General features: G+C 37.9%; 1 protein-coding gene and 1 long non-coding RNA gene across 17 annotated transcripts; one reads left to right on the top strand and one right to left on the bottom strand.

Annotated features, from left to right (window-relative positions):
- Positions 1 to 3,510: 3,510 nt before the first annotated feature.
- On the bottom strand, positions 3,511 to 8,456 carry LOC112202270. Of its 4 annotated transcripts, XR_005800615.1 has the most exons (10): positions 7,893 to 8,455; positions 7,558 to 7,758; positions 6,792 to 7,448; positions 6,506 to 6,555; positions 5,966 to 6,057; positions 5,182 to 5,284; positions 4,883 to 4,996; positions 4,388 to 4,666; positions 3,826 to 4,291; positions 3,511 to 3,705 (listed from the first exon to the last, which is right to left on the bottom strand). It is a non-coding gene; the product is annotated as an uncharacterized LOC112202270 (long non-coding RNA). The 4 variants fall into 4 exon arrangements; XR_005800614.1 differs by having other exon boundaries at positions 6,792 to 7,758; positions 7,893 to 8,456; XR_005800616.1 differs by having other exon boundaries at positions 6,792 to 7,758; positions 7,945 to 8,456.
- A 4,878-nt stretch (positions 8,457 to 13,334) lies between these two features.
- LOC112202357 lies at positions 13,335 to 17,565 on the top strand. Of its 13 annotated transcripts, none has more exons than XR_005810573.1 (7): positions 13,335 to 13,857; positions 14,088 to 14,268; positions 14,667 to 14,955; positions 15,262 to 15,480; positions 16,032 to 16,198; positions 16,673 to 16,767; positions 16,931 to 17,565. XR_005810573.1 is itself a non-coding variant. In XM_040519371.1 (6 exons), the coding sequence occupies exons 3-6, from the start codon at positions 14,725 to 14,727 to the stop codon at positions 16,690 to 16,692; spliced, it is 633 nt and encodes a 210-aa protein (XP_040375305.1). In that variant the 5' UTR covers positions 13,335 to 13,857; positions 14,088 to 14,268; positions 14,667 to 14,724; the 3' UTR covers positions 16,693 to 17,565. The 13 variants fall into 13 exon arrangements, 3 of the variants coding, with proteins under 3 accessions (XP_040375305.1, XP_040375307.1, XP_040375306.1); XR_005810574.1 differs by having other exon boundaries at positions 16,673 to 16,796; XR_005810572.1 differs by having other exon boundaries at positions 16,032 to 16,767; positions 16,931 to 17,017; positions 17,223 to 17,565.
- Positions 17,566 to 20,459: the final 2,894 nt, after the last annotated feature.

Genomic DNA, 20,459 nt, shown 5'->3' with positions numbered 1-20,459 from the left:
CCTCTCGCTTAGCCCCAAAGTCCAGAGTCCCTTTCCCAATCCCCACCTTGACACGGCGATCTCCGACCAACATTAGCCTTGCGAAGGTGGTTGGGACCATAGCGCCGGACTAGAATCGACGGTAACGCGCTGTTCGAGAAAGAAACTGTGTATGCGATGGCCACCTCTTCATGATACCATTTGAATCAGCTTTCATTTCTGGTAGACTTCCGACATCATCTTCTGTAAAACCTTCTTTTCCTTCAATTTTGCACTTTGTGTGACAAAGATCTTGAATTTATGGGTCTCCTTTGATGGGTTTTGCTTTGATTTTGATTCTCACGGTCAGATTTTCCCTCCCTCCCTGCTCCCGAAGCTGGAATCCCAAAGCCAGAGAAATACCTTTCGGACCCATCACTCTAATTCCCGACAAAGTCGGCCAAAGAGCTATTTTGTCTCAGAAACGAGGTAGCTAGATCCGTCGTCTGTGAGGCACTGGCTCGACTTCAAAGGGACTTCTTCTTCATCCTCAAAGCCATTCCAAGCCCAACCCCAAGGCCATGACCGATCTATAGGCCCACGGCGGCGGCTTTGCTCTGGAAAAAGAGCACTCAAGTGAGTCTGATTGGCATGTGTGTTTGATTTGAATGGTCAAGCTCTGATCTTGGTTAGAAGTTAGGTTAGTTGATAAATTCTGGAATTAGAATTTTTTTTAGTTGATTTTGGAAGTTTAATTTGAAGTTTTTGTGATGGCCCATGTCCAGATTTTAGAATGTGTTAGGTTCAGAGTCCATGAATGGGTCTTGAATTGTTATTTGTCTTGTATCAATTGGAATTTTTAATTGAGAGTGGAGGCGACTCTGCTCATGAACACCATTTGGGTAGGAGACGATGAGGTGCGGAGGTAGATGTAGACTGGGAAGGAGATGCTGGATTTGAGTTTGAAGTTGCGGATCATGGAGCTGGAAGAAGGAAGAAGAAGAGATAAAAAGAAAAAAAAAAAAAAGGAAAAAAAAAAGTGAGGGCAGAGTAGACATTTTTGTGCTGAAAAATTGACACGTCAGCAACATTAACAGATTTTGGACGGAGAGTAATGGAATGGACCTATTGGTCCAAATTCTGAGAGTATAAGGACTAAACGTGTGAAATTAGAAGGCTAAGGACTGAAGTGTTTTTTGGGTAAAAGTTCAGGGACTAAACAGTATTTAGCCCATATTTTTTTATACCAACATGTTCATTGTAGTTGTTGAATGTGAATTTTTTTTTTGTTCAATTGTGATACTTGGAACCCTAATAGCAATAAAAAATAATTTATGAAACCCTAAAACCCAAATATTGTGGTCTAGCTACCCCTAAAACCTTGAATAGTGTCGCTATGAAATACTGGGTTTTGTCTTATTAATTATTCTCATCGATTTGAATTTATATCATGGTTCAAGTAAAGCTTGAACAATTGAATTTCGATTGATTGATTATAGATCAAGACATTGATCAATATTTTTATGATATATGTTAATAGGTGAAAACAAAATTGATGAGAATAATTAACCATAAACATCAAGGATCTATATTATATATTTAAGTTGATTGGGAGATTAGAAATGAGAACAAACTAGCTAGACAGAGTAATAATCATTCATTTGAGTCAAGTTCTACTAGAAGATACTTGACCATTGAAGAGGCAACGAGTTATCATCTTGCTTTGCATTTGGACTGCATTGATTGTGTTTTTTGTTTTTTATTTTTATTTATTAGAAATCTATAGAAGTCATTCATAATAAAGTATATAGATTTTCAAGAATCAATAAAAAGTCTGTTGTTAAAATCAATGGTTTTAAGAAATCAATAGCAGTCTATCAACTTTCTAAAGAGTCTGTCATTTAAAAAAAATCTGCACAAATCCAAATACAATACACCCCATGCAATTTCTCGATGGGGAAAATGGTTCATACGGTACCCGAATTTTTCCTCCTTATAACTTTTGGTACCTGAACTTCAAAAAATATCACTACGGTATCTGAGGTTCTTTGCCCGACCGATAATTGGTACATATGGCCGTTGTCTCCGTTACGGAACTTGCCAGCTGGCAATTTTGATCTTAAAATGACAAGTTTACCCTTTATTCTTTTTTCCTTATATTTTTTTTTGTTTTGTTTTTTTTTTTTTTTAATTAATCCTCCATCAAATTCACGCCAAACCCAACTCCTCAACCCCAGAGACTTTTGTGTCTTCTTCTTCTTCATCTCTGCAAAAGACTCCATCTTTTCTCCTCCCCCAACTAACCCACGTACAACCCAAGACCCATTTTTGACCCCAACCCATTTCGCCTGCAATGCTCAGAAACCTCCGCTGCCTCTGCTCCCGTCTTCGGTGGCCGTCCCGCCGCCGGTCCCGGAACAAAGTCGTCATCAAACGGTTCTGGAAAACGAACTCCAAGTCCCAATTCGAGCACAAACCCACTTCCAACGGGTCTTCGTCGGCGACGGTTCACCCAAACGGCCAGCTGGGCAGGTCGGAAACTGAGAAGTCCAGGCCTATTCGGGTCACCACTTTCAACGCCGCCCTGTTCTCAATGGCGGCGGCGATTCCGACGCCGAAGAAAATCTAGCAAGACGAAAATGGCGTCAAGGTCGTAAAGAACATAAATTCCAGAGCCAAATCGAAGAACTAGCTCATTGACAGAATCAACCCCCAAGAGGAAAAGAAACAGTTCATCGGAGGCTGAAATCCAAGAAGCAGATCAAAGATCCAAGATGCAGATCAAACAGTTCACCTTAGCTCTCTCTCTCTGTTCTTCTTTCTTCCTCTTTCCAGATCAAAGATCCAAGATGCAATTTTGAGAAACAAAAACAACCCAGAACTGAAATCAATCAAAACCCAGAAACCAAAACACACCACCACATTTCTATTAAATCAATACACAGAAACAAAAGTAATCACTACCAGAAAAATGGTCTTTTATGGCCCACAAAGAGCACCGTAAAAGACAATTTACAGCACACAAAAACGCGCCGTAAATGGCCATGCCGTAAAAGACAAAACTCTTTTACGGCGTTTTTTGAGCAAGCCGTAAAAGACCCTCCCAGCACGCCGTGAAAGACATAAAAGAGCGCCGTAAAAGGGTTTTAGACTTCTTAATTTTGATTTTGAAATATATAAAGCACGCCGTAAATGACGAAATATGTGCGCCGTAATTGATCTCAAAAGCATGCCGTGATTGATCTCAGAAGCACGCTGTAAAAGCCAAAAATGAGCGCCGTAAAAGGGTTTTAGAGACTTTTTATTTCAATTTTGAAATAAGAAAGCACGCTGTAATTGATATCAGAAGCACGCCGTGATTGATTAACAAGCACGCTGTAAATGTGGTCGTATGATATATTTACGGCGTGTAATATTTGCACCGATTTTTTTTTCCTGTAAATTTTGTGATACCATTTCAAAATCTAAATAAATCTATACAATTTATTGAGATAAAAAGAGAGATAACAAACTGCAAGTATCACATTACCAAATATAAATGAATATGCCAACAACACTAGTACTATATAAAAACAACTTAATTAAACCAACAGTCTATCATCACCATGCTAAAATATAAAACATTCTAGATTATTAGAGACCACCTTAGATTAGAATTGTCTTTGTTAATTGCAAAAGATAAATCTATAGTGATCTATGCTGTGGCCTCTTGAACATCTTCATATTATGTTTGATGCCAACTTTTACCTGCATAACCAAAACAAACACAATGAGAGCAATGAAATATAATTTTCATTCAAGGAAAACACATGAAGCTAAAGTTCTAATTCAACAATTCATGCATCATAAGCAAATAGAAGTAATTACCTCCAAAATGCCTAATTCACTTTGATGTACTTGATAGGCCATGCAATCATACTTCCTGTGGATGCATAAAGTTTACTAAACTCGCTTGTTGGGCGATACAAGGCTATATCATGAAAAACTTTATGCACCGATACTTTCCAACAATCATGGCCAAGAGGAACATGATGCACCTCAACTTGTGGATCTTTTGATCTTCTTCTTTAGCAAACCAACTTAACAACTGCACTTATTTCCCCAAATCTGTCTTGTGGACTATTTTTGGGTTAACTAATCCAGAAAGTTGTTTCTTTCCATTAAAACTTTGCTGCATTGGGCTGCCATTTTCTGTCTCATTATAAGAACTTCTAACACTTGCATCTTTCTGTTTGCTCTGTGCTATATCACTACCAGTATTTGTAACACTTGGATTTTCTTTACGTTTTCTATTTCCAATCTCAGTAGCAGATTGTTGTGCAATAGTGTGTTCCTTTAGTGAAAAAAAAAAAAAAACAGTCAATAGTCTAATTAAATGTGTCAAAAAGAGGTAAGATATGTACTGAGACTAATGCAAGTCAAAACTTACATTGTTATTTCCTCCTTGGTCTAGCCGAGCACAAAGGCCTCTCACCATCTCTTGCAATTTGTCTACCACTTGTGTTTGAGTAGCAAGAGCATTCTCTAACATTGTGACTTTATTACTTACATGTGATTGAGCATCGACTTTTGAAGGTAGTGCACCGAACCCATACCCTCTTACTCGTCCTCGTGGATCTGGACCAAGTACTTTTGCAACAGCATCATTCTTTATAGAAGACAGTCTAGAAACTGTTTCTTCTTCTTCCTTGTACTTTTTCACTTGTTTCTACATATATAAAGAATACATAACTAAATACATAAGCACAAAGTTTTCATCACATTATCAATGAACAAATATATAGCAAGATCAGTGCTTAGAATATTTATGTAATTCAAAGGCTAAGACAAAATTGAGCAGGGAGGTAATAATGTAAGAATAGTACATATATATATATATATTATATACTTTGAACAAAAACATTTTACTGTAGATGCTTGTTACCACTATTTCTGAATCCATAGCTTCCTCAGTTGACCCCTTCTTCTGCTTTGCTTCATAGGCACAAAGGCAAACATCAGACCTTGATATTGCATCCGGCGTTTCACTTTGTTGCTTCTATGGAATAAGTAAGCACATATTAATTATGACTGTTATTTTGATATTATGACCTCAACAAATTGATCACTATAGGACAAGGATATAAACAGAACCTGCAATTGCTAGGACTAGTGCTAAAGACATCAATGCTATCACAAATATTTAAAACAACAAAACATATAGGAAAAAGATAAGTCACTTACAATACAAAGTCTCCTCTCTGCATCTATTTGAAGTCTGGACGTCTTCCCTACTTAGATTCTCCCCATGATTTTAAAAGGCTGACCAATTGCTATGACTAGTTCTCTAGATAGTTAGGAAAGGAAACATGGAAAAGAAAGAAAATTAGCACCTTAAATAATGGTTGATTAATTAATACTTCTCAATTAATATACAGTAACCCCCATAATTTCTACTAAGGAAATCCTAAGAATGAATATCAAATAGACGTCTAGACTTCAAATAGAGGCAGAGAGGAGACTTTGTATCTACTAATTAAAGAGCTAGCTTTGTATGCAGACTTTGTATGCAGGGAATATACTAATTAAAGAAACACAAAGTAATTAAACTTAAGTCTGGACGTCTCAGACTTTGTATGTAGGGAATATACTAATTAAAGATAAGGCACTCTCAGACTTTGTGTTTCATTATTGGCTATAGTGAGAATTTACTAATTAAAGAGCTAGCTGCCATATACGTGACCTGTTGCCAAATGAGTATTTGGAAAGAAAGACAAGCTTATATCAATATGGTGGCACAAACAATCTGGCCTTTGAAAGCAAGTGCATATTTCCATACACATATATTCACTCTTAGACTAGTCTAAGATAAATGCAACATAGCAATACACATATATTCATTCTAAGATAAGTACTCTCACTGGAGAAACTCCATCCTATACAATCTGCAGTCCCCAAACACAAAAGAAATATTAAAAAATCAAGAAAGGAAGAGAGAGAATTCTAAGGTACACAAATCTTTCTTTACCTCTAGATTGAAAAGAAAGGCCACGAATTGTAAATATTGTAGGATATCAACCTCTGAATTTCCCAACTATGATCGAACTTATCTTGATACACCTTTCAGAGAGAGAGAGAGAGAGAGAGAGAGAGAGAGAGAGAGAGAGAGAGAGTTGGAGGAAAACATAAGGTTCCATTTGGATGATCGAAACTGTTTCCAAAAAAGAATTTTCTTTTGTGCTGAAAAAACTATGAAAGATTACATATATCTGTTTGATGTAGCTAGATGCTGTACATTTGAAATGGTTTGCAAACTAATGACTTCAAAGCTAGGTATAAATGAGCAGCAACAGTTCAATCAAGCAATTTATTAGTAAAAGAATACCGAGATTTCAAGTCAATCTCTTCAAATGGAATACAGAGAAATCTATAAATGCAAAATCAGTACTAATAACAAAAGTACGGGATCTTTTGATTGCAATAGTTAAAATTGAGAAATTAAACAATGTAATCTGAACCAAACCGCTAGATTCAAAGGAGAGTACAAATTAAGTAGTGTGGTACTCACTCAAGCCACGGCTGCAAAGGGTCATCTCATCAATTGCTTGAATCAACCGCCTAACCATTGAAAACAAAAACAAATCAAAATGAAAACTAAATGGGCATACATACTACTTTTCGAGAAGCGAATGAAGATGAATTTTCGAGAAGAGGACCTCCGTTGTTCAAAGAGGGACTTCTTGAGTTGGTTATCAGTTTGAGCTTTGAGAGCGTCGTTTAAGATTTCAACAAAATCAAACAATAGAGAACAAAAATTTCCAATTATTGCTAGGAATAACATATAGGAATCATACCCAGAAATAAGCGGTGGCCATTCTTGAAATTGTGCAATCTTGCTGGGAACTTTTCTAGATCTAGCGGTGGATAGCGGTGCAATCGTCTTGAGCAAGTTCGATTCTTCTGCAATCTTGTAGATCCGACCGCTCTTCAACTCTTCTCAATGTAGATTAGGAGCAAACCGTCTTCCGCCGCTCGTTCTTGCCTTTTCTCTCATCTTAGTTCTTTTTTTTTTTTTTTTTAAGAAACATGTTCACTTATCGAGTTAGCATTTGGGAAAGCTGGAAGGAGGGAAAAGCTAAAAATTTCCGTGCTAATCGCAAAATTCACGAACTCTTTTACGGCGTTTTCACAAACACATCGTAAAAGACTCTAGATTACTCATTTAAGGCCTGCATATTGTGCAAGCCGTGAATGACAAGAGATATTTACAGCGGACTCCAAAAGCATGCCGTAAATGAACTAATTCATACATCATTTACGGCCTACATAGAAGTGTGCCGTAATTGATACTCATTTACGGCGCACATTGAATGCACGCCGTAAAATGTGCGTCGTAAATGATCAATTTTCTGGTAGTGAATCCCCATTCCAATTTCATAAAATTTCCAGAAAATCAAATCTAAAATTTATGCTTCACAAGTTTCATCAAATCACTGGTTTCGGTGAAGGTCCTAAAGGAAGAAGAAGAGAATGATTTATTATTATTATTATTATTGCAGAGAGAGGGAAAATATATTTAGTAAAAAAAAAAAAGATTTAGACATGAAGGGATGAAAATACCCTTCAAAAATTGACAGTTGGCAAGTTCCGTAACGGAGGTAACGGCCATATGCACCAATCCTTGGTCGGGCAAAGAACCTCAGGTACCGTAGTGATATTTTTTGAAGTTCAGGTACTAAAAGTTATAAGGAGGAAATATTCAGGTACCGTACGGACCATTTTCCCTTCTCGATGAGCTTCTCCGATTTCAATTGGGTTATTCTGGGCACGGTGGAAACAAACACTTCTTCAGGTCAACCATGATTTTCCACAATAATTGTTCACCATACAACAAGCAATTAAATCAATAAACAAACAGATCATATTAGAATTCAGAACATCACTGACAACCAAACCTGGAAAAACCCTTGATCAACAAAGATTCATGAAGAAGATAAAGATTAATACTTTTTCCCGAAACTCCGCCCTTATCTCGATGGTTCTTCTTCTAATCTTCAGGCGAAACAGTCTTGGAGACTCCCATAATCTCATATCTCAGAGCCCACGATCGGAATCAAAGCCACGAATCAGAGACTTTCGGCTGAGCCGGGAATCTCCGACTGAGATTAGAGATGTTTGATCGAACCCAGAGTCCCTATAAATAGCCGATTACAGAGATTTGGAGAGAGTTAATTTTTTTGGTCCTGTAAGATACGATTGATAGATTTGAAAAAGGGTTTGGGATGATAATTGCTTGGGATGATATCTACTCCGGTGTAAAGATCAGTTTTGGGACAAAAATGAAGGAAATTTCGCTTCATTAGATATGTGGATCAGTAAATGAAATTTTTACCTCATTATGTTCAACGTTTTGTAGGAAAGAAAACCCAAACTAAGGTTGGTTCCATGGTTTAGACATGCTTTGACAAAAAAGATGGGATAACCAATAGTTGAGCTTTCTAACAAAAGATTATAGGATTAGGATTGCTACCTTCTCCAATCCAAAGTCAGTGAGGTATATGACCATGCAAAAGATATAAGCCACAGAAGAGCAGTCCATCCCGCTCAAACAGGTATCTAAAGATGTTACCCACCCTCTAGCTTTAAGATAGAAATGCAAACTTCCCCTGCCCTCTGGAAAACCCAAAACATAGTGCTCAGAATGAGGCTCATTGTAAACTTCAATCAATCTGGAAGACAAGTTAAATAATGAAACTACTTAAATAATTACCATCTGCAGAGGTAATCATTACCATAAAACAAGTTAAATAATGAATTATCTTACCATGCCCAAGCAGATGACTCAAGTAATCTTCTGGTTTCTTCAAATAGTGTTCTCGAAGACATGGAAGTGTCCATGCTAAATGGAGTATATGAACATCGTCAACGGCCTCTAGCCTGTAAAGTTTTCTAGCTTTCCAAATAGGACCTTCTGCCTTGAACTCCAGATTTACTTGGGGATTTTTTTGACATCTCCAAACAATCCCAAAACCCAGTGCTCAAGTACATCGAGAGATTATTTTCGCTGTTGATCAAGTTTGGGAGCTATCTACAAATATTGATGGCTCTGACTCTCTCTCTCGAGAGAAATATCGTCGTCTCCTCTCTTCGGCGAGCGGCGGCGACAACCTTCTCGCTTGCTTCTCTCTTCTTCTTCCTCTATCTTCGGTTTGGGGAGGCGATTTAGCTGATGTTGGTGGGATTGGGATTGGAATCGTGATCGTTCAGATCTGGTTTGGTAGTCCTGTTGTTAGTGATGATGGATCTGCTCTTGATCCGTCGATTGATGGTGGTGGTAGCGACCGACGCGGTGGCCAGATTGCTTCTGTTGGAGGTGGTAAGGCTTGGTGGCGGGGCTATGTGCCTCCAAATGACAACCTAGGCGAGCTGTTCGTTTCGTTCTCTGCTCCATCTTCTCGTTGTATTCAGACGATGGTGGTGGTGCAGGGGGTTGCCTCTGGTTCATGACGGCGGAGTATCTGGTCTTCGATGGTGGAGGTGGTACTTTGTCGGGAGGCGGCGATGGTTTCTGGTTGGAATCTGATCCCCTTGGGGTTGTGACCCACGGCGGTGGCGGCGGCAGCTTGCACGGCTGTGATGGAGTGCTTGAGGTGCCCTTAGCAATTTCGCCCTACTGGGCCAGCTGGGATGACAGCGACGGCAAAATTGTTGGGGAGGCTAGAGTTTCTCCTAAACTGGCTTGCTGGGCTCTAGGGTTTACCCAACTTGGGTCTTGGAGGTGGTTAATTTTGACAGGGTTTTGGGCCCATTTTGGGTCTCTTGATGCAGAGGATAATGTGGAAGGTGGTCTGCCACCTTCTATTGCTATTTTAATTTAATTTCTTTTTGGGTTGCAAAAATCAGTGCCTTAGTTGTTATTTATGCTTGGAGGATGGTTTGTCATCCTCTGCTTCGAGGTTTCTGATTTTTGTCAGAATAATGGTGCGTAGACTTCCTAAAAGGTGGGTGTACTCGGGATTTTTTGGGATTTTATTCTTCTAGAATAGGGTGTCATGAGGTTCTAAGGAACGATTGCTTTCTGTCGACCCCATAGGGGTGTTTCGTTTTTGTACTGCTTGCTGAATCTAATGAAAGGGCTGACCTATTTCTTTCAAAAAAAATACATCGAGAGATTCTGCAGCAGTTTGGACTGTTACAATCAATAATAACAAACTAGAAGTTATTAGTTACGTCTTTACTACAACCTTAATCTTCCATAGAACCAAAAATCTCATCTACAATTGAACTATATTTACCAAAAGACTATGGCAAAAACACTGTTATCACCATCACAACACCATTACTGACTTTTGTACTCAAATATCAACCTCTATTGATTCACACAACCCAAAATTACTGTCACGAAAACAGCAGCCCCCAGTATATAAATATATCCTTCTAAAAGCTCTAGATTGATTGGAATATTAAGGAAAATTGAAGCACACTGTGTGGAATGGAATATAACTATATGTTAATATCATTTTCATGGTCACCTAATCTGTTAAGTAACCTTGACAAATGTAAAAACTAAACAGCATAGAAAAGAAAAGAAAAGGAAAAAAAAAAAAAAAAGGAAACATAACTTTTACCTCCACCAATGACAACTAGCTTCATTAACCCACCGTGGTAATTGTCTCTGTACAATTTTAGTATTCGTTCCTGCAAGTTGATCCTTTTTCCTTTTTCCCTTTGCATCATCCAATCAATGTAGTTTCATACCAAAAACACGTCCTTTAAAACAAAGGAAATAGAAAAAAGAAAACACAATGGATTCAAGTTTTACCCCTAGAAAATTTATTAAATGGGTGACCAGGTGAGGATGTATGGCCTTGAAGTTGTTGAAGGCGGCAAAAATCGTTTTGCAGAACCGTGTTAAACTCTGTATACAATATTGGGAAATAAGGAGTTTGTTTACAGTACTTTAAGCAATAATTTAAGAAGGACCGACATGTACCTGAATCTATAGCCTGTACCTCTCTTGCCATGGCTTCATTTTTCATTTGAGGTGAAACAAAGAACTGAGAAAATCTGAGATCGAAGAGTCCAAATAAATATAGACCAATTTGTGAAATAGAAATGGAAATTAAGAAAAACAAAATGCTACTGGAAAAATATATTTCTAATATGAAGTATATGCAGAATATGCATTTCACCCCATAAAATTAAATTGAAAACAATGTACATACATCTTATTACAATTCAATGAAATGATTATAACGTGCAATCTCGCTGAGGAAGAAAGGAGAATACACTGACTTAATGAAAACATCATTTCAATCACAAAAGTATTTTTCTGATAGTGTTTAATTGTGTTAGACCCTTAATATATGCAGCATACTGTGAATGTATGATTGTAACTGAATACATTCTTGTAACTGAAGTTCCCCTTATCATTTCACATCTCTTTCAGTCATAACTCTGAAGTTCATATGCTCGATATTTCTCATTTGAAATACTCCTATCAATGAGTGAAGCAAGAACAAGCAGATTCAATCAGGAAGCATAACCAAAACTAAAACCTTACTTGACAGACCAAAAATATATTCAATACCAATGACTGTTATGAATTCGACCTAGAATTCCTCTTGCGGATCGAAGCAGACAAGTGCAAAACAATATAGATAAACGATCGAGAAAACAAACATGAACTTGTTAACGAGGTTCAGCAAAGAACTTTGCCTACGTCTCCGGGCTGCTTGGGTTTCATTATAGAAGAAGAATACATGAACAAGAATACAAGAGTCTCTCACAAGAAGTTCTCACCAACTCTCAAGACCTCACTTGCTCTCTCTGTTTAATGCTTCAAAGACTTGATCTACTACTACAACCTATGCCCCTATTTATAGATATCTTACCAGACCCTATAAGACATTGGAAACCTATTCCCAATAGACATAGAAACCATTACCAAGTAGGATTATGTAAGCAGGTAGGAAACAATCAAAAGTCCTCTTTGATCAAGGATTAACAAATCCTTATCCTATGTGGAATCGGATCCACACACCCAACAATCTTCCACTTGGAGCCGATTACGCCAGTAGCTAACATTTTTCAATATTCTTCAATCATAGCAACACAAAACCCATTATGACAGCCAACATCTCCTTCTTCGAACTTGGAGACCAACTTAAGCCAAGCACAGCTTTAGTTTACTTATTGGCACAGACTTAGTCAACATATCAGCAGGATTCTCACTTCCTTGAATCTTCAACAATTGCATCACTTCATTCTCCACGAGTTCTCGTATGTAGTGATACTTCATAGGAATGTGTTTAGTCCTTGAATGAAAAGTAGGGTTCTTTGCCAAGTGAATTTCACTTTGACTATCACTGTGCAAGGTACAATTCTCTTGCTTTTTACCCAATTCCTCCAACAGACTCTTTAGCCACACCATCTCCTTACCAGCCTCTGAGACTGCTACATACTCGAACTCCGTTGAAGACAGGGCCACTTGCCCTTGCAAATTTGAGACCCAAGATACGGCAGCACCACCCACAGTATAGACATAACTAGTAATACTCCGACAAGTATCATGATCTCCTGCCAAGTCTGCATCAACATATCCTTGTACTTCAGCACTACCTCTCTTGAAACAAAGAGACATATCAGTAGTACCCCGAAGATACCTCATGATCCACTTCACAGCCTCCCAATGATGCTTTCCTGGATTACTCGTGTACCTACTCACAACTCCAACTACATGAGCAATATCGGGTCTAGTACATAGCATAGCATACATTAAGCATCCAACTGCCGATACACACTACTACAAAAAGTTAATCACACAACACTAATCACACAACGAAACAGAAATCATCTGTTGTGTGATTAAGTAAGCTCTATTGTACAACAGTTTTAGTCGTATTCTGTTGTGCGAATGATAACAAAGTGATAACTTTTTTAACAGAACTACATTGCACAACGGAATTAAGTATTGTCCGTCGTCTGAGTCTTAAAAAATTTAGCGGCAGATTTCCCTAAATTTGGAGTCTTGGTTGGCTCTTGGAACACCGAAATTTGGGCTACTAGGACAACATGTTTTACTATTTCTGTTGTGTGATTGAAAAACTAAGCATCAAAGTTTGAGGAAGCTTGCTTGAATGTCTTCTCCTAGATAGGCCTAGTGCAAGTTGTTGTAATTGTACAACAGATTTAAGATTTTCTGTTGTGTGAACATGGAACTGGGCGGCAACATTTTGAGTCAAAATGTTGAAGGCACCATGTTTCCCTCCATGATTTCACATTTTGATTTTTAGTGCTGCACTCAGACGACAGTTTGTGATATTTCTGTTGTGTCAATAACTTTTGAGAACGTTAAAAATTGCCGCATGCTGTCCAAAAGAAAAAAAAAACAAAACAGAGCCTTCCGAGTCGAAACTTTCTCTCTCTCTCGACACTCTCTTGACACGAAACGAAATCTCAGTCCTCTCTCTCAAACCCTAAATCTCAGTCCTCTCTCAGTTCTCTCTCAGTCCTCTCTCATAAACCCTAAAGCGGCCAATTTTGATCTCTCTCACCGTCCTCTCTCTCTCTCCGCGAAACCCCTCTTTCTCGTGAAAGTTCTCTCAGTCTCTCAATCTGAAACCATGGCCTTCGTCATTTCAGCCGTCAGGCAAAAAATCCCTAAACTCGTCGAAACCGTCTCCATGGCCATCCTTCCTAATTATCCGATTTGTTCTTCATTGCTTTTCTTTTTGACTATTTTGGTTTAGTTGGTGACTTGGGTTTTTGGGAAATTACGGTAATTGGTATGAATTGGGGTTTTGAGTTGGTTGTTTCTGATTCTAGTTTGAAATGCTGATGAGAAATTTGGGTTTGGGTTTCATGATTTTGATGAAATGAGTGCAAAGCAGCAGGCCTTCTTCTTCGACCATGAATTTGGTATCACTTTCATCTCTATCCTTTGAATATTTTTCTGAATTTCGCTTCATGTTCAGTGCTCTTTAGAATTCTTCATTGTTGATTTTGCTTCTCTGGACTGCTAGTAGCTCTTTTCTTCTTGCTAATAGTTTGTTGTTTCTGCAATTTTTATTTTCATTAATTTGGAGGTTTATTTTGGCTAAATTTCAATATTTTATTGTGATTCTATTAAGGAATTCAATGGATTGCAGGTTCAGCGAATAATTACTATTTGGAGAGGTTTTGGTTTTCGGTACATTTGGGTCAATTTTGCATCTTTAGGTTGTTGGGTCCCTTGGAATCTGTGCTTTCTGCTATTGCCAAGAAGTGCATCAGGTTCTCAGCCAAAGCCAGAGGTTGCTTGCGTTGATTGGAATTTTAACAGTTGGGGAGGTACGCTTTATAGTTATGCAAAGCTGATGTCTTTATTGAAGCTGTACATTTTTCAATAGATCAACTATATACTCAATCTTTCAAGCAACAGAACAGCAGAATTTTTTATGGTCAGTGCATCTTTTTGATGTTTTAAGGTGCATAATTACATTTAATGCTTAATCTTGGTATTTACATCAACCTAAACTGTGTACCAACATGCTTAAACCAGCTCTTTTGTACAAAGTACAAACCACATACAACTCGAGCTATATCTGGAAAGTTTAAACCCCTAGCTACAGGTCTTGAAACTCCGATCTACAAAGGCTAGTTACCCATTTTATTGTTAAATTGGAGAATTATTAAATTTCAGACTCTGTGGTGCATTTTTTCAATCCTGCTGTTCATTGTTTTTACAGGATGATGCTAAACCGAGACTTGCAGGCACAAGACTTGCAGCCACTTATGTGATTGCCAATGGAGCTTCATTTTGGGTTCTATTACATTTTTTTGTTTCTTTGTCTAGATCCATGTTCATGTTATTATATTCTGACTAATTTGTCCACATGTGTATCAGTTTTGATGCAGTCAATTCATCAGGCTATTGAAAAGGAACACCACTCAATCCAGAAGAGTGATGTCATTATCTTCTTTCAGGTTGCTCAGTTCGTTACTTCTTTCCAATATCACAGGCATTCAATTTCTAAGGTGAGATATGATATCTAAGATGATTTATTAGTATAGGTTATCTCTAAATGGCCATTGTTTTGACCTTACTGGTTGTCATGGGTGTACAATATTCTCCAATGGTGTTGGTTGAAATTGGGGTTTATCGTAACCAAGCAAAAAGATTTTAAAACTCTTTCCATATTATAGGGATTCTCCCAATTAAGGTTCTTATCTTTCCATGCATAAATGCTTGTAGTTTAATTTTTACAAAAACATATAGCATAATAAAGATGAAGACATGACAACCATTTTAATTTTTCACCTGGATCTTCTATGCTGTAACAGCCAAGCCTAAGAGCTGAAGCAGACACAATTGAAGTTCCCACAGGTACAGAGGCTGATAGAACATTCTTTAGAGGTGATATATGTGGACCAATTGCAACCTCAATGAATGAGTCGATGTTCCAACTAGTCATTTCGAAGTGGCGTTATGTATTCGATGGGTTGAAGGAAACACATGAGTACAAGTTTCTGTCTGCAGCTAGTTCTCTGATGAAAGAAATGGTGGGCACACTCTTTCACTAGCTTTGATGTTATAGGCATATTCTTTGCTAAGCTAAATAAACAAATGCTTTGGTATTTAAAATTCACAAATCAGTAACACTTCTGGTTGCCTAAGTCATGTGTGTGCGCACATTGAATGTCGTCATATTTGTTAATTTACATTACATTTCACCTGATTAACAACTTTTTCAATATCTTACATTTGTTTCCTCTATATCTTAAACATAATTACATAAAGGCAAACATTTGGGAAGCATGGTGTAAAATTTTTTACATGCAAACTTTTTGTCATTGACGTACTAAACTGACTTGTTATTTCAAACTGCTGTTGCTACCTTGTACCAATTACTCAAGGAATATTGGTGTACATGATGGAGAAATAAGATGAACTTTAAAAGGAACAATTACATTTTGATGTCCATTCAAATGACAAATTTTGAATTGCCACTCTAAAGCTTCTATGGAATTAATTGACTCTTCAAATCAGGCGTGCCTATGTTCTATAATTATGCCCTGCAATATACTTCTTAACCAACTTTTCTTGCTTGCAGATTTGCATGCTAGATTTGGTGCTCAAGTCATTGCCAGAAGACTCCAAGGAGCCTCAAACGGCTCGCATACTTCTGTACAAGTTATTTTATGATCAGACCGAAGAGGGGATGACCCATTTTCTCTTAAATTTGCTGAAAACGTTTGGCACTCACAAACAACCAAAAAGGTGATTTTCTTTTCATATCAACTAAAACACTTTTTTTTTGCTTGGTTGTTGCTTGTTCGGCATTAGTTTAGAAATCCTAGTTTTAAAAAGGAAGATAATTCAGCTCTCTGTAGAGCATCATGTTGACTGATCACTTGATCAGTCTGATCTGATCATCAATATCAAAGCATTATTCGCCTTTAACATTAATATACTAACATTAAAGTACAGTTTAGTAGAAATTTAAGATCCATTTTGGTCTTGATTGAGAAGTTCTTCTAAAACTAATTTCAGTTTCTGACCTAAATGTTTTATGTGATTGCCAACCGAGAGTTGGTACAGTCTAGTCTCACAGTGCTTCATTTTTCCTAAAGGTTTTGGATATTCTATTTCATATTTGATCGAAGTTTCATCAAAGTTTCTATATAGTCATAATTGCACTTACTGTTGATTAGTATATATTTGTTGGATTTGATCTGCTACAAGCTTGGCCAGATAGTGAAGACTTGCTGTGAATATATGGGGACAACATCATTGCTGGTAATAAGGCGGAAGTCTGGGGCATGAGTTCTTCTTGTTGTCGAGGACTAGTGAGCTCACTCTCTCTTTTGAAGGCGAGGTTTATGTTTTTTTTGATGTTACGCCCCAGAATGTCACTCTCTATTTCTTTGTTGCTTTGAGCTCTATTTTTATTTACTTTTCTTATACAGTAATGCTCACAGGTCTAATGCTCATCTTTTGCATACTTTGTAGAAAGTATTCCTTAAGACGAGAAGTGGATTTGTTCGCATAGCCATGGAGAATGGCTATCCCCTGGTTTCAGTTTTCTGTTTTGGTCAGGTATCACCTACTTATTATCTGGTTTTTATGGTATACCTAGAGAGTTATTGGTTTCAATTCTTGCTGCTGTTGTATTATAGCTGTTCGCATAGCCATGGATCATCTGCCAAAAGTTAGAAACTGGACCTAACTTTCTTTGTTTGTGTTTCTGCCATGTTCTTTTTATTTTTTATTTTTTTTATGCAAAAATATGATGTTGACACAGTAGCAAAGGCAACTGTCCTTGGCATCCAAGTTCGGTGTGGATTCAGGCCTAAGATTCCATGTAGGAGATGAATCTAGAGCTAATGCTGCACAAGATAATGAACTTTTCCATCAGAATCCTCAAGCAAATGATGCACAAGATGGAAATTGGATTGCTCGTATTGCAGCATTGCTTGTGGGTGAGGATCGAACACAATCTTGTATAGCTTATGAAATTGGAAGGCTTAGTTCAATGAAATGTTTAAATGCTTATAAAATTGTATATAGTGAATCGATTGGAGTTTGTTTTGATGTATCAAAGTTACTTTTAGCATTAATATAAAATTATTGTTCATTGGTAATAATCTCTAGCATTGATTTTGTATGATTTCACCTAGCATTGGTCTCATACAACACAATACAAAACAATGTATTGTATGACTGTAAACAAGTTCAAAATTAAGACAACAGTAATTGGCTATTAGCCAATCTGATTACAATATTCACACCACAGCTAACCAAATATAGTGGTTGTGTGAACTAACAAACAATAACAAAAGAAAACAAAGTTCTGTTGTGTGAGATTCATAACACACAACAGAAATGAAATCATCTCTGTTGTCTGAGTAATCAACAGACAAGGGAGATAATTTCACTTCAGTTGTGTGTTATTAATCTCAGACAACAAAGAATGAGTAATATCTGTTGTGTGTTACATATCTCAGACAACAAATAATGTGTTATATCTGTTGTGTGTTATGAATCTTAGACAACGGCGAATTCCTTCTTCTGTTGTTTGAATGTGTCGACACATCCCCGCGCATGCCATACTAGGCACATGCCTGCGCAGAATTCACACAACGGAAACAGGTATTCTGTTGAGCAAAGTATTGTCACACAATGGTGAAATCACCGTTGTGTGATTTTTCAATCACACAACACTCGTTTAGACCACAGTGAGGCTGGTTATCACACAACTCCAAATATCTGTCGTCTGATTAACTTATTGTAGTAGTGACATAAGGTACATTCTTCATATATTCTCTCTCTTTTTCGCTCTTGGGAGATTGTTCCTTGGACAATTTAAAGTGAGCCACCAACGGTGTTCCTACGGCCTTCGATTCATCCATATTGAATCGCTTAAGCACCTTCTCAACATACTCCGCTTGTGAAAGCTTCAGAGTACCAGCCACTTTATCACGGATAATCTTTATACCTAAGATTTTCTTCTCCTCACCCAAATCCTTCATCGCGAACTGGTTTGACATCTCTCTCTTCAACTTCTCAATCTCATTGAAGTATTCCCCAGCTATCAACATATCATCCACATACAGTAAAAGAATGATATAAGATTTTTCAAACCTCTTGAAGTAACAACAGTGATCGGATTGACATCTTGTGTAGCCACTCCCACACATGAAAGCATCAAACTTCTTGTACCACTGTCTTGGGGCTTGTTTCAAGCCATAAAGGCTCTTTTGCAGTTTGCATACCAAGTCCTCTTTACCAGGTGCTATAAAACCTTGTGGTTGCTTCATGTATATGACCTCCTTCAAATCACCATGAAGAAAAGCAGTCTTGACGTCTAGCTGCTCCAAATACAGACCTTCAACTTCCACTAAACCAAGCACCACCAGGATTGTGGTATGTTTCACAACCGGCGAAAAGATCTCATCAAAATCAATTCCCTCCCTTTGCTGAAAACCTTTCACAACCAACCTTGCCTTGTAACGTTTGCTCCCATCAGCTTCTTGCTTAATGTTGTAAATCCACTTATTATGCAATGCTTTCTTACTTGTTGGTAACTTAGCTAACTCCCAAGTATTGTTGGACATGAGAGAGTCCATCTCATCTTGCATGGCACCCTCCCACTTAGCAGAATCTTTATGTTGCATTGCCTCATCATAACTCACAGGTTCACCACAGTTAGTGAACAACAAATAGTTAGCACAAGGCAAGTATCTATCAGCTGGTATTCCTTTAGTACTTCTTGACGATACTCTTGGCACAAAAGGAGGTGTCACTGGGTCATCACTAGCTAGGAACTTGTTCTTCAGGTTGTGCGACCTCAAGAGCTTCTTGTTGTTGTCGTTTGTCCCCATGATTTCCCTTAGACATATCTTCATTGGATAATTCTTCCAACCTTACAAACTGTCGATCTTTTCTTACAGGACTTTTAGGCTTTGCTGCTTGCCTATTTTTGTACATCACCTCTTCATTAAAGATGACATTCCTGCTCCTTACAACTTTCTTATTCTGCATATCCCAAAACCTATAGCCAAGCTCGTCATTGCCATAGCCTATGAATATGCACTTTTGAGACTGAGGATCCAACTTGCTTATCGCACCGGACTCAATGTGAACATATGCCACGCAACCAAACACTCTTAAATGTGATATGCCTATCTCTTTTCCACTCCATTTTTCCTCAAGTAGGAGATGATTCAATGGTACTGATGGTCCATGGTTAATTAAATAAGCAACAGTATTAACCGCATCAGCCCAAAACATGTCTGGCAATCCAGCGTGTATCCTCATACTCCTTGCGCGCTCATTCAAAGTCCTATTCATGTGTTCAGCCACTCCATTCTGCTGTGGAGTTCTGGGAATTGTCTTCTCCATCCTAATCCCATTCTCTGCACAATACTCTTTGAAATCATTACCACAGTATTCACCTCCATTATCTGACCTCAGACATTTGATCTTCAACCCGGTCTCATTCACTACGATCACCTTCCACTTCTTGAAAGTATCAAATACTTCCCATTTATTTTTCAAGAAATAAACCCATACTTTCCTTGTGGAGTCATCAATATAAGTCACATAGTACTTTGAGCTACCTAACGAAAGCTCCGATGCAGGTGCCCACACTTCAGTGTGAACCAACTCTAGTTTTGTATCTTTTGCTGCCTTGCCACCCTTTGAGAAACTAATTAACAACCTTTTGCTTCCCAAATATGCACTCTTCACAAAGCCCAATCTTCACTGAGTCCACACCATGTAGTTTACCCTTCGACTGAAGTACGCCCATACCTTTCTCACTAATGTGCCCAAGTCTACGATGCCATAAATATGCATCTTCATTTTTCTCAACGATCATAGTGCCTTCATTGTTCTCAACAATAGCAACAATATTCAAGGTCGTATAAAGTGTCCATGTCTTGATTCCATGAGCTAACACCATAGCTCCTTTACATACCTTCCATGTACCTTTCTCAAAGGTAGTGCGACATCCTTCATCATCCAACTGACCCATAGA

Source organism: Rosa chinensis, chromosome 5 (assembly GCF_002994745.2).
Source record: "Rosa chinensis cultivar Old Blush chromosome 5, RchiOBHm-V2, whole genome shotgun sequence".
Classification (NCBI taxonomy): Eukaryota; Viridiplantae; Streptophyta; class Magnoliopsida; order Rosales; family Rosaceae; genus Rosa; species Rosa chinensis.
Note: the sequence above shows the minus strand (reverse complement) of the source record. Positions and strands in the feature narration are given on the sequence as shown.